Source organism: Vulpes lagopus, chromosome 3 (assembly GCF_018345385.1).
Source record: "Vulpes lagopus strain Blue_001 chromosome 3, ASM1834538v1, whole genome shotgun sequence".
NCBI classification, from domain to species: Eukaryota; Metazoa; Chordata; class Mammalia; order Carnivora; family Canidae; genus Vulpes; species Vulpes lagopus.
Window position 1 is genome coordinate 128,413,356 of NC_054826.1, and position 22,200 is coordinate 128,435,555.

At 54.3% G+C, this 22,200-nt stretch overlaps 2 protein-coding genes across 14 annotated transcripts in view; one reads left to right on the forward strand and one right to left on the reverse strand.

Annotated features, from left to right (window-relative positions):
- UNKL (unk like zinc finger) overlaps positions 1-5,148 on the forward strand; it is a 30,393-nt gene extending 25,245 nt beyond the window's left edge. For 8 of the 11 annotated variants that reach the window (XM_041750132.1, XM_041750135.1, XM_041750136.1 and 5 more), the window contains 5 exons: positions 836-928; positions 1,312-1,536; positions 2,006-2,208; positions 2,287-2,544; positions 2,953-5,148. In XM_041750132.1, coding sequence (XP_041606066.1) covers positions 836-928; positions 1,312-1,536; positions 2,006-2,208; positions 2,287-2,544; positions 2,953-3,108 — 935 coding nt within the window. In that variant the 3' untranslated portion in view covers positions 3,109-5,148. Of the gene's footprint in view, positions 1-835; positions 929-1,311; positions 1,537-2,005; positions 2,209-2,286; positions 2,549-2,952 lie in introns of all 11 variants that reach the window. The other 3 variants (XM_041750143.1, XM_041750133.1, XM_041750134.1) reach the window with 3 other exon arrangements.
- Positions 5,126-22,170, reverse strand: GNPTG (N-acetylglucosamine-1-phosphate transferase subunit gamma). Of its 3 annotated transcripts, XM_041750145.1 has the most exons (10): positions 22,002-22,169; positions 21,859-21,926; positions 6,513-6,567; positions 6,354-6,437; positions 6,193-6,286; positions 5,989-6,103; positions 5,833-5,915; positions 5,615-5,743; positions 5,452-5,533; positions 5,126-5,357 (listed from the first exon to the last, which is right to left on the reverse strand). In XM_041750145.1, the coding sequence occupies exons 1-10, from the start codon at positions 22,145-22,147 to the stop codon at positions 5,260-5,262; spliced, it is 954 nt and encodes a 317-aa protein (XP_041606079.1). In that variant the 5' UTR covers positions 22,148-22,169; the 3' UTR covers positions 5,126-5,259. The 3 variants fall into 3 exon arrangements, with proteins under 3 accessions (XP_041606079.1, XP_041606080.1, XP_041606078.1); XM_041750146.1 differs by lacking the exon at positions 6,354-6,437 and having other exon boundaries at positions 22,002-22,170; XM_041750144.1 differs by having other exon boundaries at positions 6,193-6,397; positions 22,002-22,170.
- Between the last annotated feature and the right edge of the window lie 30 nt (positions 22,171-22,200).

The window sequence follows — 22,200 nt, forward strand, 5'->3', positions numbered from 1 at the left end:
TTTCAGAGGACAGCCCGTTCCCTGCAGCACCGGCAGGTGGGCCTCGCTCCCTGGACCCTAAAGCAGGGATTTGAAGCGCCCGGATCGATCGGCCTGCTCAGCTGCTGGTCTGACACACCCAGGGGTCCCAGGGCGGGGTGTGGCCAGAGATGAGCAAAGGTCCTGCAAGGGTCTTTCTGACTCCCGTGTCACCCTACAGACGCTGCACTAGGCAGCTGGGGGCAGGGCAGAGGCACGAGGCCACGGAAGCCCGGCTCACGCACGGGACAAGCGGGCCTACACAGAGCCCCATGATGCACCCGGTCCTGGGGACGGGGGCTGCTTCGTGACCTCTGGAGATGAAGCCTGATGCGCCTGGCTGGCATGCTGGGGATAAGGCTCGGCGACTCAGGGAAGGCCCACCTGCCTCAGGGAGGCGCATGTGGGGGATGGCAGCGTGGGGCCGAGCAGCGTGGGACTGAGCTCCTTGCCCTGCCTCCAGCGGCGCCTGGGCCTCTGCAGACCCTGGGCGGGAAGACTGCACCCCACGCTGGGCCCTGTCCTCTGGCCTCTCCTTCCCTGAGTGAACTGCCATGCAGCTGCTGGGATAGGAAAGCTTGGGGGGCCGGGGGGCAGCGTAGGGTGGGGTCAGGGTGAAGGAGGGGCTTGGGAGGAACCCTGGGGAGCTGGGGAGCCCACGCTGTTCATGCCTCTGCTCCCCTGATGGACCGGCCTGGCGTGGACCAGGGTCCCAGACACTCAGGGTGCTGCGGGCCGTGGTTGGGGGGACAGCTCATCTCCCGCCTGGGACCAGGCCTTGGTGTGGCCCTGCTCTCACTCATGGCCGTTTCACCAGGTTTTGCACTAGAGCTTCATCTCCGGGACAGCAGCCTCACAGCCCTAGACAAAGAGCTGGATGAGCATGACAGCGGTGACCCGGGCCCGACAGGTAGGGGTGTGGAGCCCCGGGAGAGCCCTGCGGAGCATCGGGGGTGGGTTCCCGCGGCTGCTGCCACCCCCCACCCCTGCGTGAACCTCCATCTCAGCACCGGTCTCTGCAGACACCCTGGCACGACCACCACGGCCCTGGCCGAGGAGCCGCTCCAAGCTCCACGTGGGCCCACATGCGACCCTGGAATGTTTTCTTCCCCAAGTTCATTTCTTCTGATGTCCAGGGGGCATGGCTGCCTCTGATGTCCAGAGGGCATGGTCATCTCTTCTGATGGGCAGGGGGCGTGACCATCCCTTCTGGTGTCCAGGGGACAGGGCTCTGGCCGGAGTCCTTGGTGGCCTGGCCCCGCCCCCGCCCACTCAGCGTCCTCCCCTCCGCAGGTCCGAGGTCGCTGGGGGGCTCGGAGCCCGTCACCATCCCGGGCGGCCTGCCCCGCTCCCCGTCCTTGCACTCGTCCTCGTCACTGTCCACCTCCCCGCTCAGCTCGCTGTCGCAGTCCCTGTCAGGGCCACTCGTGTCCTCCACCATGACGCCCCCCCAGCAGCCGCCCACCCTCAAGTCCGAGCCCGGAGCGCTGGGCTCGTCGGCCGCATCCTACTCCCTGGGTGAGCGGGCGCGGGTGCGACAGGGGTGCCCGGGCCGGGTGCCCGGGCTGGGGACCCGCCATGTCCTCCGACACGCGGCACGGCGACGGACAGGATGGTGACAGCGCTAGCTCTGCCTTTATTTTTCCATTGGGAAACGTTATCTTCGGTAGCTCCTTGGGCTTTAGAAGAGTATCTTTTAAGTATCGTTTTGCCCCCTGCGCCTCTGGCCAGCTCTTGGCTCTCCTGGGCCTGCAGACTCTGCGGGCAGGAGGGCTTCGGGCGGGGTGGGTGGCCGCCGCCCGCCCGTTGCCTGGGTGTGGTGACAGCTCTGACCTCGTTTCCACTTTAATCCGGGCAGAAGGATCAGGGAAGGATGGGGGAAGGATCAGAGAAAGATGGGGGAAGTATGGGGGGAAGCATGGAAGGATCAGGGAAGGATGGGGCAGGCGTCAGCACTGTGGTGACTGCCCCCACCCCCCCACCCCAGGGCTGAACGGCATCCCCGGGAGCATCTGGGACTTTGTCTCTGGCAGCTTCTCTCCCAGCCCGTCCCCGATCCTGAACCCCGGCCCTGCCCCTTCGTCAGGCGCGAGCCCCAGCAGTGCGGAGCTGGCCCGGGTCAGGCGGCAGCTGGACGAGGCCAAGAGGAAGATCCGGCAGTGGGAGGAGTCCTGGCAGCAGGTGAAGCAGGTGAGCGCGGCGGGACACCAGTGCGCCCGCGGGGGGAGGCCCCCCTTGCCCACCTGCTGCAGCCCCCCTGGGTTTCAGGCGTGTGACGCGTGGCAGCGGGAGGCCAAGGAGGCAAAGGAGCGGGCCCTGGCGGCGGACAGCGCGCGGCGGCTGGCACTGCAGAAGAAGGAGGAGGTGGAGGCGCAGTTCCAGCGGCTGCAGGAGGAGCTGGAAGGCCGCGGGCTGTGTGCCGCGCTGGCGGGGCTGCAGCGCTGTGCGGACCTGGGTGCCGTGCCCCTTCCAAAGCTGCACTCCCTGCAGAGTCAGCTGCGCCTGGACCTGGAAGCCGTGGATGGGGTGAGTGCGGGTGCTGCCTGGCCCCCCCGCTGCCCCCATCCCCACAGGGATGCTGCCCCGGGGTCCCTGGTGGGTGCTCTGCCTGCTGCCCCCGTTGCCCTTCCTGCCCCCGCTGCAGCCCCCTCTCACGTGGGGCCTGTCGTTAGAACCTGGGGCGTCTGGAAGGCTCGTCGGCCCCCCACACTCTCCTGCAGGGGCCTGGCCTCTGAGCCGCAGACCACGGGCGTGGGTTGCTGTCGGGCTGCGGGCTGCAGCCCGTGGGGCAGGGCAGAAGCCTCTGCTGCCTGGCCTCCCTCCCCTCCCCTCCCCTGCGTGGCAGCCCCGCCCACGGCCACGGGGACCTCTGGGACCCAGAGGCCCTGTGGGCTTTCCCGGGCCCTGCCCCACCTGCCCCGTGTCTCCCCGCAGGTGATCTTCCAGCTGCGCGCCAAGCACTGTGCCGTGTGTCGGGAGCGCGCCCGCGGCGGCGTCCTGCAGCCCTGCCAGCACCGTGTGCTCTGCGAGCCCTGCGCCGCGGGTGCGCCCCCCTGCTCCTACTGCGAGGGCCAGCCCCTCCCGTGGTGACTGCCGCCCAGCGCCCCTGCCCGACCCCACGGGGCCCGCGGGCCTGACGGACTGTGACCCCACCAAGCACTTTGTACGCAGGGGGACTGGGACTTCGTAGTTTGCTCTAAGCTGCTTTCTAGGTCCGTGGTTTTTAATATGCGACATGAAGCTTTATGTGTACTGTGAACCTCCGTTTCCTATCCGCTTACTATTCGTTCATGGTATGGTAAAGACTTAGATTTCCTATCCTGAAGTTAATACGAAATGAGCGTTTATTTAGTAGTGAGAGATGCCTAGGATTTTTTTATAGTTGTCAAATTAAGTGCAAATAGTATTTATAGCAGTGATACTGAAAGACACATTTAGAGGTTTTTAATTTTGTGAAGGGGACTCTCCCAATTGCGTGCACGTGCACATCACTGGAGTTCTAGATTCCAGGACCAGGAAATGGCGTCAAGCCCCATCACGCTCCGTGACCTGTGGCCACTTTTCTAAGTGCCTGAGCCTCGCCGGGGGTGGGGGGGGCCGCCTTCGGCCTGGTTCGCTCCCCCAGTGGGAGGCGGGGCCCAGGGGCTCCATGGCGCCAGCGATCCTATTATTTCAGAGCCGTGTCTGAGTCTCTGCAGCCTTGGGAGCCCACGCAGAGGGTGGCCCAGCTCCCACTCGGGACCTGAGGCCAGAGACTCGCCCATGGCCAGGCCCGCAGCCGGATGCCAGCCTCCAAGGGAGAGGCTCCCAGGCTGCGCCCTAGGACCCTTCAGGCGACCCTCCGCTGCCGACGGAGCCTGGCCACCCGGCCGTGGCACAGACGCTCCTGAGAACGGGTCTGGTATTGGTGATGACTTGAATCCTCTCTGGTCCACACCGGGTGGTTTTTCCTAGAAATCTGGGGGGAAGCGAAGGCTGTCTGTAGTTTACGCAGACTTTGCTCTCCGCAAGGCTCCCACCAGCGGCTGCCAGGAGGGCGCCCCGAGTCCGTCGCAGGGGCGGAGACAGGTGCCCCTCTGGCCTGGACGCGAGCGCGGGCGCATTTTGGACACCCGTGGCTTTGCCAAAGACTTTTAATAGCATTTTGTAAAGTGCAAAGTGGCTTGGTAAAAATTTTTATTAGTAACCAAATACTATAGTAAGAGGTTTAAAAACCTTTTTTTAATGTAAAACAAACTGATAGCTCTGTCATTTTAAAGGCGGACCCATGACGTTCTGCAGCTAGTCCACGACTATGGGGGATTATTGACTTGTTTTTAGTGAATCTACTTTGTTTTAAATGATAGTGATGATTTATTAGCTCTTAGAAATGACGTATATTTTGTGCTGTTATCACCGTTTAAAATTCTTTATTTTTATTAATATTTATGCACTTGTTTCCCATTTCAGGCCTTTGGTCTTTTTTGGGAAATAGGACAATGTTTATTATCAGTACCTAGCCTAGATATTTTCAAATTATAAACTAAGGATAATTAAGCTTAAGGTCTATGTATAAGCTACTCTGGTCAGTTCTTGCCGTGCAGCAGGAGACTGGAGCTGCGGCATCTTGGGGACCCCCCTCCCCTGCATGTGCTCTGCGGCCGGGTGTGCCACCAGGACCCCCCCAGAATTGCCCACGTGGAACTCCAGGGGTGCCCAGGGGGCTGCTCGTCTGGGTCCTTCCTGCCCCGTGTCTTGGGGGAGCCTTCCCCACCCTGCAGGCCTCGGGGTCCTGCGGGCAGGTGACAGCAGCGCCAGGCGCAGTGCTCCCTCCGGCTGCCTCTCGGCTCTGGTGCCCTAGCCCTGCTGTTTGTGACTGGGGCCACAGGAGACCTCGGCTCACTGTGGACGCATCATGTGGATTAATTTATCTATGTTTGTTCGGAGTATTTAGATGAGAATGTTACTGGAATGGAACTCTCTTAACTTGGAAGGTAGTTATTTTTAACGCATAATCATTCACTTGTAGTAAATTGTTTCAAGTTAACAATTGTTTAAATTTTTTTACACTACAGCATTTATGCAATGCTTTACAGAACTCATGGAATTATTTTTATCAGTACAGGAATTAATTAAAACTTTGAATCTTTATTTGTCTGCCTCTTTGAGCTGAGCCTGGGGGCCCACGGGCCAGAAGGCAGAGGATGCACGCCCCAGGTCCCCCATCTCCAGTCTGGTGCTGCCCTCTGGCCCTGTCTCAGGTCACAAGGTGTTCCCACGCAGTCCCGCGTCGCCTCGGAGCTGTTCTGCAGTCCCATCTGTGGGTGTCTTGGGGCCCATGTGCTCAGGGCTGGAAGTTTCTGCCAGAACACCGAGCAGCAGGTTGGCACAGGGCCTGGCCCCCAGGCGGTAGGTCCCAGGTGGGCTGGGGCCCCGCACCTGCTCATGACTTACCTGCAGGCTTCGTGTAGGGGATGCCGTGCTGTGTCAGCACACTCCTCAGTCTCCTGATCTCCTTTGACAGCTCTTTATGTGCCTGGAACAGAAGAGTTCCAAGGGCAGCCGGGAGGCTGAGGGGAGGCCACCCTGGGGCTGGGGCGCCCTTTCCTGCCTGCACCTCACTGCAGTTCTCCAAGGTCTGGAACACTGGGGCCTTAGCCCCTCCTTCCTGCACCGGTTCACTTTCTTCCAGGGTCTTTAAGTAGCCTGCATCCTCAAAAAGCGCCCTGAGCAGCTTCTCATGGCCCTGGAGGTGGGGGAAGAGGGCTCGCCCGGTTCCCGGCCGTGCTGAGCCCAGGTGAGCCCAGGCCCGGGGCTGCCCACCCAGCCCCTCACCTGGGCCGTGATCAGCTCGTCGGCCAGGTCCTGCTCCACCTGGTCCCACCTCTGCTGCAGGGCCGGGGGCAGGGCCGGGTACACTGCGACCCAACAGACGCAGCCTCAGCTGAGCTGCTCTGTCGCCCCACCCGCCCCCACCCAGGGACTTCCTACCTAACAGGGAGTGTGGGTGGCAAACCAGAGGCGTCTCGAAGGTCAGCGCGTACACACAGGTGCTCGGCTCAGACACGCGGGCCAGGCGGTGGCTGCTCCCGCAGGCCAGCTCCACCTGCAGGCACAGCCTCGGTGGGCACAGCCTCAGGGGACGGGGGGGGGGGGGGGGGGGGCCCGGTACCCGCGCCCTCACTGCCCACCCACCTTGCTCTGGCGGTTCCGGGTGCGGCAGGAGTCGCCGTCCCTCATCCACATGGCCTTGAAGGTGTAGTTGGACAGCTCCCACTCGTGCCAGATGCTGCGGGGCACAGCACGTGAAGGGGGGCAGGTGGCCGGGCCCAGCACCCCCTGCCCGCCCCACTCACCCCAGGATCCCGCTATAGGCGTTCCAGCGGAAGGTCTGCTCGTGCTGCGTCACGTTGTGGAAGGGACAGAACTCGTACTTGTACCTGGGGGCACAGGTGCATCAGGGGGCCCGGCGCCCGCCCCCCACCCCCACCCCGGCCCCGCCCCCCCACACTCACGTGGACTCCACCAGGCTGAAGCACTTGCCAGAAAGCCTGAAGAGGTGCGCAGGCCCTGGAAGAGAGCACAGGGCTGGAGTCGAGCGTGTGCTGCAGGTGCACAGGCCGCCCAGTGACGCCCCTCCTGGGAAACCGAGGTGGCCTTAAACTTGAGAGGTGGGGACGCAGGAGCCGAGTGACGTCAGGACACGTCAAAGAAACCAGAAACCAGCCGAACAACCTCGTGGGAGTCTGGAGCACCCAAGCCAACCCCAAGCAGCCTTCAAGCGGGTGAGGCCAGTTTCGGGGCGTCTGTACCTCCCACGGCCCCTGGCGCGGCAAGAGGACAGGCCAGCTCTGCAACCTTCCGACCAGCTGGGGCTGCCCCTGCCCTGGGCTCCATCTTGCCTAACTTGGATCTCAGGCAGGCAAGGCGGGCAAGGCTCAGGAAAGCTGCAGGGGACGGAGAGCCTTGCGGGACTTCTGGTGGGGCACCCACAACAGCACCCTGCGGCCCCGCACACACAGCTGACAAGGAGCCCCACCAGCAGGAGCCCGGATCCCTGCAAGTCCTCACGACATGGACGGAGCAACAGCAGAACATGGCCCAGCCCGGGGCAGGGTGACAACCCTCCCGGGAGAAGCCCGGACGCCAGACTTAACGAAGAACTAAAGGAACACGGACAGAGAAATTACAGGGAGAGGGACACCTGGGTGGCTCAGTGGTTGAGCGTCTGCCTTTGGCTCAGAGCATGATCCCCAAATCCTGGAATCGGGTCCCACCCACATCGGGCACCCTGCATGGAGCCTGCTTCTCCCTCTGCCTGTTATCTCTGCTTCCCTCTATGTCTCTCGTGAATAAATAAATATTTAAAAAAAAATTACAGGAAGAAACCACAAAAGAAATGCTGGAGCTGAAAACTACCCCCCAAGGCAGGATTAGCAGGAAGGCTCCAGCCCCTCGGCCCACGGGAGACCCAGTGAGCCGTGGCGGGGCGAGCCCAGGACAGAGGCCTCCTGCCTGGATAGATCTGGGGACTGACCAATCCGAGCAGCTCGCCCCGAGCCTCCCCCCTCCCCCCCCGAGGCAGCTCGAAGGACCCCGCCCCACCAGGCTGATCAGTGTACACCGTGCACCCTCCCCGTGGGCCGCCGAGGCCTTCCTCATCCAGACGGAACGAGGACCGTCTCCTCCCCAGTGAGGACGCAGCCAGACTGCCAGGCCACGGAGGGTCTACGTTTGACTTGAAAATGCACAGAACTCGAAAGACGGACGCATAAAGCATCACCCTAGGCCTCTGCCACTGGGCACAGCGTCCAAGGAGGTCGCGTGCGAACCCGGTGACAGCGGGGGGAGGGGCAGAGCTGCAGTTTTGTACATGATGAAAACTGACAAAAATTCAAATTAGAATTGAATAACCTCCCGTGCCCTCCGCCCCAGTGGTTACCAGAGAAAACAGACCCGGAATATACACAGGGGCGATGAGCACGAAATCCAACCTGTCGCCTGGAAGAAGCATCAACAGCCACAAAGATGCAAGGGACAGAGAAGCCACAAGGCTGTGCCGCCTTGGTTCCCGTGAGCCTGTCCCCTAGGGTACACCAACGGCACCCTGCATCTGGAGGCACGTGCCAGCGACACACAGCCTGCGCGGGGGGGCCCCATACAGGGCAGCCCCTAGGCTGGAAGCTGCCAGGAGACCAAGGGCCCGACACGAGGTACACCCGCACACCTTCCTTCCCAATCGCGGTGGAAGTCCGAAATCCCAGCAGCAGCAGGTGGGGGAGGTTCACAGACTTACAGGAATTACCTCTTGACCACTAGGTCAAATAGGAAATCGTGGAAATCAGAAACTACTCTGGGACACGGTGACAGCAATGCTAAAGGGGGCTCTGGTACGGGCGACAAGGGAGACCTCACATCTTTACACTCTCAGGAACTAGACAAAGATCGAACTAAACTCCAAGCTAGCAGAAGGAAGAAAATAATAAAGACTGGAGCAGAGACAAAAATAAATCAGTAAACCCGACACTGGTTCTTTAAAAAGATCAACAAAATCGACAAGCCTTTAGCTAGATTCCCACACACACACACACACACACACACACACACACACAAATTCCTATAATCAGCTACGAAAGTGGGGACGCTGTGAGTTCTGCAGAATTGAGAGAACAGAGCACCATGGGAAACGTACACCCCGATGACCTATGTGACGTGTACAGCCCCCAGGAACACGGTGTCCCTCCGCAGGCGCTCCTGGAAGCTGCCCCTTCACTCCGTGAGGCCAGCCTCAGTGCGTGACCAATCTAAAAGGTCCATTATAAACGTTCATGCGGGAAATCTGCAACGGAAACACCAGCAAATGGGCTCTGATGGCACATTAAAAGGATCCCACGCCCTCACCAAGTGGGGGTCATTCCCAAAATACACGGATGTTCAAGATCCCACAACGAATGTAATCCAGAAGAAGGAACGGAAGAGTCCATGACCATGCGGTGGAGGCACACAGCAGCACCTGCCGGATTTCAACCCCTTTCATGCCAACACTCTACAAACCAGGAGGTCAGCCGGCCCAGGACAGGCCCTGGCCCACTCTGCGAGCCTCTTCCAGCCGGGGCGCACACAGCAGGATGAGCAACAGCAGCCTCCACGCTGGAAAGGAAGAAATACCACTACAACCGCGGTCGTGTGTGCAGAAAACCTGATCCACAGAAGTGTGCCAGCAAAGCTGCAGGACACGAGGTTGGCAAACACTAGTGTGTTTCTCTATGCTAGCAGCAATCCAGAAAGGAAATCAAAGAAAACAATTCCATTTACGATAGGAAAAAAACACTTGGAAATAAGCCAAAGATGCAAAATACGTGTATAAACTACAAAACGTAGCTGACAAACTAAAGATGTAAATGAAGTAAATGGAGAGATGCCCTGTGTTCATGGATAGGAAAACTTAAGATGTGAACACTACCCTAAAAGACTTAATTCAGGGATCCCTGGGTGGCGCAGCGGTTTGGCGCCTGCCTTTGGCCCAGGGCGCAATCCTGGAGACCCGGGATCGAATCCCACATCAGGCTCCCGGTGCATGGAGCCTGCTTCTCCCTCCGCCTGTGTCTCTGCCTCTCTCTCTCTCTGTGACTATCATAAATAAATAAAAATTAAAAAAAAAAAAAAGACTTAATTCAATCTATATCAAAATGCCAATAACTTCAATTTTTTTTTTTTTTTTTTGCAGAAATAGGAAAAAACCATCCTAAAATTAAAATGGAAACTCAGGGATGCGTGAGTGGCTCAGTGGTTGGGCATCTGCCTTCAGCTCAGGTCGTGACCCCAGGGTCCCAGATTCGAGTCCCACATCAGGCTCCCTGCAGGGGGCCTGTTTCTCCCTCTGCCTGTGTCTCTGCCTCTCATGAATAAATAAAGTCTTAAAAAAAAAAAAAAAAGGGATCCCTGGGTGGCACAGCGGTTTAGCACCTGCCTTTGGCCCAGGGCGTGATCCTGGAGACCCGGGATCAAATCCCACGTCGGGCTCCCGGTGCATGGAGCCTGCTTCTCCCTCTGCCTGTGTGTCTCTGCCTCTCTCTGTGTGACTATCATTAAAAAAAAAAAAAAAAAAAAAAAGGAACTCAACCCCAAATAGCCAAAACAATCTTGTAAGAGAACAAAGTTGAAAAACTCAACCGCTGATTTCAAAACGTGCTTCAAAGCCACAGAGTAAAACAGCGTGGTGCTGGCATACACACGGACAGGTGGGGTGACCGAGCGGAGCACCCACAAATAGTGCTGGACATATATTCATAAGGTCTGACATGGGCGTCAAGACTGTTCAGCTGGGAAAGGAAAGGACCATCTTCTCAACAAATGGTGCAGGGAAATGATGTCCACACACAGAAGAATGACACGGGAACCCCACCTTACACCATATACCAAAAAAAAAAAAAAAACAACAACAAAAAAAAACCACCAAACCTCAAAACAGATTTGAAGCTAAGCCTAAAAAGCTGTTAGGAGAAAAACACAGGGAAAATCCTTAGGACATTGGCTTTGGCAATGACTTCTTGGCTATGACCGCAAAGGCACTGCGAGAAACAAAACAGGTAGAGTGGACTTCAAAATTTAGGACTTCTGTGCATCGGAGGGCACTACCAAGACAAAGAATGAGACGACCCAGAGAAAGCAAGAAAATATTCGCAAATCACACTTGTAGGAAGGATAACAGCCAGGACATGCAAAGAACTATAACAACAAAAAAAATCCTCAAACAACCTCATTCAAAAATTGACTAGAGTTTTCTCTGAAGAAGCTCTACAAAGAGCCCGTATAACACGGAGAGGTTGGTCATCAGGGAAATACTATCAAACCCACGATGAGAGCTCATTCCACACCCACCACCAGGAGGGCTGTTCACACACACACACGCAGGAAGGTAAACTGGCAGGTGTGGGGAACCCGGGGCCTCTGCACGACTGCTAGGACCATGTGAGAGTAAAAAGCTTCTGTGCAGTGAAGAGACCAACAAAATGAAAAGGCAGCCTACGGAATGGGAGGGAAGATCTGTAAGTCCTCTATCTGGTAAGGGACTAACAATACCCTTAACATACAGAGAACTCCTTCAACTCAAGACCGAAAACCACAGTCCAAGGCGGGCAGTGGGTCTGCACACGCAGAGGTGCTCGGTATCACTCGCCACCATGGAAACGCCCCATAAAACCATGACAAGTGGGATCCCTGGGTGGCGCAGCGGTTTGGCACCTGCCTTTGGCCCAGGGCGCGATCCTGGAGACCCGGGATCGAATCCCACGTCGGGCTCCCGGTGCATGGAGCCTGCTTCTCCCTCTGCCTATGTCTCTGCCTCTCTCTCTGTGTGTGTGTGACTATCATAGATTAAAATAAATAAAGATTAAAAAAAAAAAAAAAAACCATGACAAGTTATCCTCACACCTGCCAGAACGGTGACCTCAACCATGCAGGAATAGCAGGTGCTGGCGAGGACATGGGGAAACGGGAACCTTGTGGACTGCTGGCGGGAATGCACACTGGAGCAGCCACTTGGAAAATTGTGTGGAGGGTCCTCAAAATATAAAAATACCATATGATCTGTGGATATTTATTGTGATGTTTATCTGAAGAAAATGAAACCATCTGAAAAAGAAATGTGCACCTCCGTGCTCACAGCAGGATTATCCACAGCAGCCAAGACATGGAGAGGACCTAAGTGTCCGCTGATGGGCGAAGAAGAGGTGGTAAACACGGATGCAGCAACTACCACGCAGCCATATTCAGCCATAAAAAAGGAAATCCTGCCCTCTGTGACAGCACGAATGGACCCAGAAGCCACTACACCACCATCAGCACAACAAATACTGGATGAGGTCACATGTGGAATCTAAAAAAATAAAATACCAAGCTCCAAGATACAGAGAACAGACTGGTGGTTGCCAGGGGCGAGGGCTGGGCCAAATAGTGGGGGTCAAAGGTCACAATTTCCACTTATAAATAAGGCATGGGAATGTCACGTACAGCATGGTAACTATAACTAATGATACTGTGTTGTATATTTGAAAATTGCTGAGTACGTTTTTTAAGTTTTATTATTTACATATTTTTAGAGAACAAGAGTGTGTGCATGTGGGGCAGGGACACAGAGAGAATCTCAAGCAGGCTCTGTGCTCAGTGCAGAGCCCGACTCAAGGCTTAATCCCACCACCCCAAGATCATGACCTGAGTTGAAATCAAGAGCCACGTGCTCAACCAAGTTACCTAGGTGCCCCAAGAGAGTGGATTTTTTTTTAAGGATTCTTATTTATTTATTCATGAGAGACACAGAGGCAGAAGCAGGCTCCATGCAGGGAGCCTGATGTGGGACTCAATCCCAGGACCCCAAGATCATGCCCTGAGCCGAAGCCAGATGCTCAACAGACTGAGCCGTCCAGGTGCCCTAAGAGAGTGGGTTTTTTTTAAAGATTATTTATTTATTCACAGAGTCACAGAGAGAGAGAGAGAGAGAGAGAGAGAGAGAGAGAGGCAGAGACACAGGCAGGCACCACGCAGAGAGCCTGATGTGGGACTCGATCCAGGGTCTCCAGGGTCCCCAGGATCACGCCCTAGGCTGCAGGCAGTGCTAAACTGCTGTGCCACCAGGGCTGCCCAAGAGAGTGGATTTTAAAAGTCTTCATCACAAGAAAAAATCTGCAACTACATAAGGGGACAGATGTTAATTCCACTTACTGTGGTGATGCCTGGGTGGCTCAGTGGTTGAATGTCTGGGTTTGCCCCAGGGTGTGATCCCGAGTCCCGTGATCGAGTCCCATATTGGGCTCCTCACAGGGAGCCTGCTTCTCCCTCTGCCTAGGTCTCTGCCTCTCTGTCTCATGAATAAATAAAATTTTTTATTCATTCATTCATTCATTTATGATAGACAGAGAGAGAGAGAAAGGCAGAGACAAAGGAGGAGGGAGAAGCAGGCTCCATGCCGGGAGCCTGACTTGGGACTGGATCCCGGGATTCCAGGATCGCGCCCTGGGCCAAAGGCAGGCGCCAAACCCCTGAGCCACCCAGGGATCCCCCAATTTTTTTTTTTTAAATTACACTTGCTGTGGCGATTACTTTGCAGTATGTACAAATATTGCAGCAGATAATTGTACACCTGGAATGATTTTAACGTTCTATATCGTATCTCAATTTTTTTTTTTAAGATTTTATTTATTTATTCATGAGAGAGAGGCAGCGACACAGGCAGAGGGAGAAGCAGGCTCCATGCAGGGAGCCCGATGTGGGACTGGACCCTGGGACTCCAGGATCACGCCCTCGGCCAAAGGCAGACGCTTTAACACCTGAGCCACCCAGGCATCCCCATCTCAGTTTTATAAAGGACCAACCAGCAGGCCCTTCAGGGAGCACAACGTAATGGGATGAGACAGAAGAGCAGACTGAGCCCACCTGTCTCTACAGGTTTACATGTGAACTGTATGAACCCGTTTATAGGTTCAAAGTTAAAATGATGACTGGAAGTCCCTACAGCTAAACTCAAAGCAAGCAATCCAAGCTGTATACACTCAGGAACATGAGCTCACAGGAAGAACCGCTCCAACTGACTTAAGAGCACAGACTTGCACAAGTTCACAGGAAGGGCACGGGAGAGTTCTGACATCATCATCTGTGTAGAAAAAAGCAAAGAAATTACGTGCCACCAGGCTGCCCCTCCTGCTGGGAGGTCCACTCCCAAGGTGGCTGGGCCCAGATGAACCCCACCCCCCCAGTGTCCGGAGCAGAGAGACAGGGAGGTGACCCAGCAGCTGGAAGGTGGGGGCAACACAGGAAGGCAGTAGGCCTCAGGGTAAGCCCCCAGCTGTTTCCTGGAGGCCACTCACAGGACACACAGCAGCCTCCGAGCTCGGATCGGACGGAGGGACTACTGAAAACCATTTACAGTGAGCGCTTTGCAAAGAGCCTCCAACTCTTTGAACTCCAAGAAAAAGCCACGTACTTGAGAGAATTAAGCCAGAAGAACCAGGGAGGGGAGCCTGTCTGCACAGACTGGACCCCCGCTGGTGCCACCTGCCGACCCCACAGGACCCCGTCGTGCTGCTGTATACACTTGCTAGGCTCAATGGTTTTGGGTTTTTTTTGCTGCTGCCATTACTGAGCACAAATGGACAAGTGAAGTCATGGAAACGTAGAGACTTTTGCTTTGTTGGCAATTAGACAACTATGGAAAAGAAAACCCTCCTCTCCAAACTCCCAAACTGCAGGCACCAGTGTCTGAGAGCCAGGAGAGCACACACACGTGGCTTTTGAAAAAGAAAACATCACTGGTTTTAGAATCAACTTTGTAATATTCTGCAGAGGACACTTCAGTCTTTATTAAGTGATCCTATCGTTTACTTTGTTTCAAAAATGGAATCTGAGGGGCTCCCAGCCCGCTCAGTCAGAGGAGCTTGCTTGCAACTCTGGATCTCAGGGTCCTGAGTTTGGGCCCCGTACTGGGTGTGGAGATTAGTAAAAAATTTAAAAATCATGTTTACTTTTGGAAACAAGTTAGATGAGCCTGTTTAGTTGCATCTGTGAGGAGGCAGCTGGCTTACTGTTGTGTGCCTCTTGCTTTGAAGACCTTAATGTCTCCGATATTTTCTGTTGTCTCCTGCTGGAAAGCACCAGAAAGCCCCCCCACCCCCACCCCCACCGGGGCGCTCACTCTCCCTGCTTCGCTAGGACTTCACGGCCCTCAGCGCCGAACCATCTGGGCAAACGACTGAATGTCGCCAGTCTTCTGTGCTAAAGACAGGAGACCGAGATCGAAGCTCACGTTCTGGAAGACATGGAAAATCTGAATGTGAGCTCTGGGTTCTGCTTCCCACAGAGCCCGGAGCCCGTGGGACGTGCGGCAGCTGTGCGTGGGCCCTGAGCTCTGACCCCTGCCGGGCTCGGGCTGCGAAGGTAGAGGCACGCTTCCCCACTCACCTGTACGCCGCATCAGGTAGTGTTGAATCCACGATTAACTTACATTCCCTTTAGAATTATGATTTATTTGCTGAAAGAGATAGACTTTTGTCAGACTGAATGAGGGAAACTTTTCTCGTAGACCTTTTTTCAATATTTGTTGTGTACTTCACTTGGAACCATTTTTGTTTATGCGCGTTGTACGTTCTCAGAATAGTCGTCTTTAAAAATTAAGAGACTGGAAGCTGCCGTGTAACCGTCATGATCTTTGTGCTGGTTTTCACTTTGTATTTTAGATGACAGGCTTTAGAAAACAGCCGATCATCATTAGAGCCACTGGCTCTCTCCCAGGCCTCTGACCTTCTGAGTTTTGATTTTAATCATTAAAGAAAATCCTCGCACAATTTTCATTAGAGTCAAGATTCTCACGTTAAAGGTTCTGTTTTGGAAGAAAGAGTAATAGATTTTAAAAAGCAAAGCTTGACTAACAGAATTAGCTTTTCCTGAGACCACTTTCTCTGTGCCTGTCACTGCGCTGCTCGGATGAGAATTAAAGTCACCCAGGGATACCGACCAAGCCCTCCCCTTCCCTTTCTTAAACCAACCTTTGCATACCTCGCTCTGGGAAAGCTGCTTGAGTCACAGTAAAGGACACACACATCTAAGTGGGGAGAACTGGTAAAACTCCAGAGTTCTGCCCTAATAAGCTTTAAAGTGTTTTGAAGGAAACTATTTGAGCTGTGTAATGTGGACAGGTCAAGCGTCCAGGGGCCTACTCTTGTATCCGTGCATGTCGCAGATCAGAACCCTTCTGTCTGCAGCATAAACTGTTAAAGCAACCTCTCAGGAAAGGCCAGCTAGCTCTTTTGAGAATACGTGACTTAAAGCCTTAGCCTGACCTGGAACCACACGGACGGGGCGGACACTCCCTCCACTGAGGGCAGCGCGGCCGTAAAGCTGCTGGTGTCGTTTCCTTTGGCCCGCTACAGATTTTTGGCTTCTGTACTCTGAACATTTTTAGAGACTATACGCTTGTCCAATCACGTTACAGCTGGTTTAGGAATAAGTATTTTCTAAAAAGGGATAGTCCTGAAAAATCAGTTTATGCAGTTTCTGGAGTCACAGCGAAGACACGCAGCCGGGCCGCTCCTGCTGCAGGCCCCGGGCGCCTTGGCTCCCGTCCCCCCACCCCACCCCACCCCGGATTCCTGGACCTTCTCTCTGCGTCTTTGGAAACGACTACATTAAAAACCTTATTAATCAGTAGGTCAGTAAAGCTTAGCTGTTTGCCTTCTGAACAATGTTCCAGCGAGGTGGACTGAGACGCTACTTCTGCCCGACTCGCATGTGCCCTCTGCTTCCCGGGCATACTTTGCAGAAAAATAATTTGACTTTGTAAGTTTTGAGCCAGGAGGGCCCATTTAAAAATCTTAGAATAACTTAAGATCTGCCCTTTACACCTCTTTCTGAAAGCCTTCACATTTTGTTGAGTAGTTTTTTTTAAAGATTTTATTTGCAAGAGCATGCGGAGGGGTGATGGGAGAAGGGGGGGCACTCCCCGCTGAGCAGGGAGCTGTAGGTAATTTTTCCCAAGCCATGAATATAATCTACCAAACCATGTTTATGCTATCCATTCTGGTTTGTTGGTTGGGGAAAAAATATCTTAAAAATATTATATTTAGGGCAGCCCCGCTGGTGCAGTGGTTTAGCACCGCCTGCAGCCCAGGGGGTGATCCTGGAGACCCGGGATTGAGTCCCGCATCGGGCTCCCTGCACGGAGCCTGCTTCTCCCTCTGCCTGTGTTTCTGCCTCTGTGTGTGTCTCATGAATAAATAAATAAAATCTTAAAAAAAGTATGTATTAATAAACGTTTATTTTTTTCAAAGATTTTGAAAAAAAAAAATCAGTTCAATCACTGAGCCACCCAGGCATCCCAAAAATTTAAATGTAATATTTTTACCCTAGGGGCACCTGGATGGCTCAGTTGGTTAAACATCCAACTCTTGGTGTCAGCTCGGGTCATGATCTCAGGGTCCTGAGAACGAGCCCTTTTGCTGGGCTCTCTGCTGAGTGTGGCGATTGCTTAGGATTCTCTATCTCCCTCTGCCCCTCCTCCCTCCTTGCTTGCTCTCTCTAAAAAAAAATAAATAAATCTTTAAAAAACATGTATATTTTAGGTAGCCCAGGTGGCTCAGTGGTTTAACGCTGCCTTCAGCCCAGGGTGTGATCCTGGAGACCCGGGATGGAGTCCCACGTCGGGCTCCCTGCATGGAGCCTGATTCTCCTTCTGCCTGTGTCTCTGCTTCTCTCTGTGTGTCTCTCATGGGTAAATAAATAAAACCTTAAAATAAAATAAAAATATGTATATATAATCTTTTTTTTTTTTTTTTTTTTAATTTATGATAGTCACAGAGAGAGAGAGAGGCAGAGACACAGGCAGAGGGAGAAGCAGGCTCCATGCCCTGGGAGCCTGACGTGGGATTCGATCCGGGGTCTCCAGGATCACGCCCTGGGCCAAAGGCAGGCGCCAAACCACTGCACCACCCAGGGATCCCATGTATATATAATCTTAAAACAACGAAAGGAACGGGCCACAGGGCAGCCCCTAATATACGGCTCCCGGCCCCCATGCCTGCACACATGGGGGAGGCCGCCGAATCCAGAGACCAGACTGAGCAGGGCTGGCAAGTGGGCTCAGTGAGCTGAATGCCTAAATAGATCAATGCTTTTCAAAGGAGCACAGCCCAGGGACACCTAGGTGGCTCAGTGATTGAGTGTCTGTCTTTGGTTCAAGTCATGATCCCGGGGTCCTGGGATAGAGTCCCCCATTGGGCTCCTCCCTGCATGGAGCCTGCTTCTCCCTCTGCCTGTGTCTCTAGCTCTCTGTGTCTCTATGAATAAATAAAATCTTAAAAAAAAAAAAAACTTACTCCAGAAATACGAGACGTGTGAGCAAGTAGGCAGTGAGACCCATGCCCCCCCTCCCAAAAAAAAAAAAACACTGCAGGTCAACCCCCACCCAGTGTAGATGCTGGAAGAAGAGAATTTTAAAGCAGCTATTACAACTATGTCCAAGGGAGTAAAGTAAAATATGAAGAATAAATAGAAAATCTCAGCAGTCATGTGGAAAATAGGAAAAGGTGAAAGAAATTCTAGAAGAAAAAAGAGGTCAGAAATAATTAGCAATTTAAATCCAGCAATAGATAAACCGTTTGTACTCATCATGACCCAGTGGGGTTCATTCTAAGGACAAGACTGGCTCAACATCCAGAAATGCATGCTTGTCACTATATCAACAGTATAAACTGTATAAACAGCCTGAGAAAGCAAACTCATCACCTCCAGGTACAGAAAAGCACTTGAGCAAATCTGCGTCAACTCACAGTGCACACTCAGGAAGCAGAAGAGGGACCTTCCTCTCCCAGCCCAAGGGCCACCCGCTCTCCAGCAGCACAGGAGGCCTGGCTGGAGCAAGGAGCAAGAAAATTGGTAAAAGGCACTAAGATTGGAAAGGAAGAAAAACCAACAGCCTTGGGACGCCCGGGTGGCTCAGCGGTTTAGTACCTGCCTTCGGCCCAGGGCGTGATCCCTGGGTCCTGGGATCAAGTCCTGCATTGGGCTCCCCGCAGGGAGCCTGCTTCTCCCTCTGTGTCTCTGCCTCTCTCCATGTCTCTCATGAATGAATGAATAAAATCTTAAAAAAAAAAAAAACCAGTCTGTACTCCACCTAACATGAAGAAGAGATGTTAAGTTCCATGGGAATGCAATGAACAAAATTCAGAACGTGGACAACAAATTACCCAGCTTCTTCAATGAAGAAATTTCGAGAACAGGGAGGGGAGCAACATGCACAAAATACTCATGGGCGCAGCATACACACCTTAAACCTTGAGTCGGACAAACCAGCTCTTAGATTTGACACAATTAGGGATCCCTGGGTGGCTCAGCGGTTTAGCACCTGCCTTCAGCCCAGGGCAGGATCCTGGAGTCCTGGGATCAAGTCCCGCACTGGGCTCCCTGCATGGAGCCTGCTTCTCCTTCTCCCTGTGTCTCTGCCTCTCTGTGTGTGTCTCTATGAATAATAAATAAATCTTAAAAAAAAAAAAGGAGTATGTTAATATATATATTTTTTTAAAGGGATCCCTGGGGGATCCCTGGGTGGCGCAGCGGTTTGGCGCCTGCCTTTGGCCCAGGGCGCGATCCTGGAGACCCGGGAGCGAATCCCACGTCGGGCTCCCGGTGCATGGAGCCTGCTTCTCCCTCTGCCTATGTCTCTGCCTCTCTCTCTCTGTGTGTGACTATCATAAATAAAGAAAAAATTTAAAAAAAAAACACCCTTGGTGCTTTAGATTTCTAATTGTGTCAATTTTTTTTTAAATTTTTCTTTATTTATGATAGTCACACAGAGAGAGAGAAAGAGAGAGAGAGAGGCAGAGACACAGGCAGCGGGAGAAGCAGGCTCCATGCACCGGGAGCCCGACGTGGGATTCGCTCCCGGGTCTCCAGGATCGCGCCCTGGGCCAAAGGCAGGCGCCAAACCACTGCGCCACCCAGGGATCCCACCAAGGGGGTTTTTAATGAAGAATTAGTGCTTTTTAAAAAAATGTGATGAAGATGATGTTCTAATGCCCTTACGACATCTCACCAAGATATTTACAAGTGAGCTAAGTTGTGAGAAATTTGTTTCACAGTAACACAGCTGTGGGGTGAGGGCCCAGGCTGAGTGCAGGGACTTGGGGTCTCACATGTCCTTCCCTCCACTTCCCCACGTGCTCCAAATTGGCCCTATCACAAAAATTTTTTAAATTGTATTTATTTATTCATGAGAGACACAGAAAGACAGAGACACAGGCAGACGGAAGCTCCATGCAGGGAGCCCCATGTGGGACTAGGTCTCGGGACCACGGGATCATGCCCTGAACCAAAGGCAGACTGAGCCATGCAGGCATCCCATAAAATTGTTTAAAGTCAAGTAAAAATTGGGGCGCTTGGGTAGCTCTATCAGTTGAGTGTCCTACTCTTGGTTTTAGTTCAGGTCATGATTCCAGGGTTGTGGGATTGAGCCCCATGTGGGGCGCCATGCTCAGTGGGGCGGTTGCTTGGGACTCGCCCTCCCTGTGCCCTTCCCCACTCGTGAGCGTTTTTCTCTATATAAAATAAATAAATGGTCCATGTACCATCGCCCAGCCTCTCCTAGTCAGTCCTCACCTAACTCTGGTACATCACCCAGACCAGGAAATCGAAACAGGCGGGACACAATCAACCAGAGACCACACTCATTTACAGTTTTTAATATGTGCTCACCAGTAAGAACAGTGAGACACACCCGACAACGTGTATGAATCCAACACGAGGCCAGAAAGAAACCAGATGCAGGATGGCGTGCTCCATTTAGCTGGAGGCCAAGCACAGAGGAGGCTCCTCTACAGTGACGGACACCAGGCTGAGGAGGAGGAGGAGGATTTGGAAAGGAACACACAGTCATTTTCTGGGTGGTGGAACTGTTCTCCGTGTTTTGGGCAACAAGGACATGAATTGGCCAACTGCTACGCTTCTTCAAATTGAACACGTCCACTATGGCTCAATAAAAATAGAACTTAAATCTCAGCTGATAATGATCTTCAAATATAAAAGAGAAAGGAAAAGAAAGGAAGGGTCTTCTCTATCAGAGACCATAGTAGATGCAGATGGCACGAGAGAGGTAGAAGGTGGGCACGCACTCTCCTCCTCCTTTGGAATAAACGTGAGGCTACTGGGCCATGATCAGAGGCACAAGCCCATCTCGACAGTGGACAGACGCTGGCAGCCCTGCCCTCCAACACGACGCCCCACGATGCGCTGCCTTCCTGTGAAGGATCCCTGCCCACCCTGAACCTGACCACCTGACTGTAATCAGCTTCCAAGCCTACCTTCCCACTCACAGAGCACACACCAAAGAAAGCAGAACAAGGCAAATGACATAACCCAGACCAATCCAGGAAATCATTGTCAGACACCTGGCCTGGACTCCCCAAAGTCAAGGTCATGAAAGCCCCTATTTTTTTTTTTTTTTTAAAGAGCAAACAGGGATCCCTGGATGGCACAGCGGTTTGGCGTCTGCCTTTGGCCCAGGGCGTGATCCTAGAGACCCGGGATCCAGTCCCACGTCGGGCTCCCTGCCTGGAGCCTGCTTCTCCCTCTGCCTATGTCTCTGCCTCTCTCTCTCTCTCTCTCTCTCTGTCTCTCTCATGAATAAATAAATAAAATCTTAAAAAAAAAAAAAAAAAGAGCGAATAGTACAGAGGTACCTGTTCCCGGTCTAGGATACAGACACCTGATTAACCAAATGCACGTGAGGCCCTTGAGCAATCCCGGGCAGGATGGGGTGGGACAGCTGTGGAGGGCACGGAGAGGCCTGGGGGGCCTAGACTGCTTCCATCACATACTTACTGCTAACCGCAACTATCAGCGGATAAAGTGTCACAACGTCTGTAACCTAGTTTCAAACGTTGCAACAAAGTGGACGTTCACAGTGCTCAACGTAGAAAACATCCCTGGCTTTTTACTGCCGATCTTTCTCATTTAGCGACCCAGCAAGTCCACCCCTGGGGTCCTCCCTCTGGAAGCAAGAGGCAGTCCGGGGGAGGGCTGTCCCCACAGCAGGGCTTGTCCCGGCCAACAAGCGGACAGGGTCGGCCGACCAAGGCGGGCGGCGCCATCCTCCGAGGCCTGAGCACCGAGGGCGCAGGGTGAGGGCCGCGGTCCCCCGCGAACAGCGCCTCGACACTGCGGGCATCGGCCGCAGCCGAGCGGGGCCAGCTCAGCACCGCGCAGAGGCAAACGCAGGTCTCGCAAACGAGGCCGGAGGCGCACACCGCCGCGCGAGCCAGAAACGCCGCGGAGCACCCCCCAGCCCGGCCCGCACGTCCGCGGCCAGGGCCCCGCGCTCACCGGACACGGGCGAAGGCTCCCTCCTGGGCTCCAGGCGGCTGGTCTGGGGCAGGAACGGGTTATTGAGCCTGCGAGGAGCGGCAGGGTAAGGGGGGGCCGAGCTCTGGGCGCCGCGCCCCGCCGCGCCCCGCGGCCCCGCTCACCCGAACGAGTTGGGCTCCTCCACCACCTTCATCTTGGCGGCAGCGGCGGCGCGGAGGGCGCACGGCAGGGGTCCCGGGGCGCAGGGACACGAGCCGAGCGCCAATAGCCCCAGCAGCACCAGGACGCCCGCTCGCCTCGCCGCCATCGCTGCGCCGCGGCGGGGTCACGTGGGCGCCGCCCGGTCACGTGGGCGCCGCC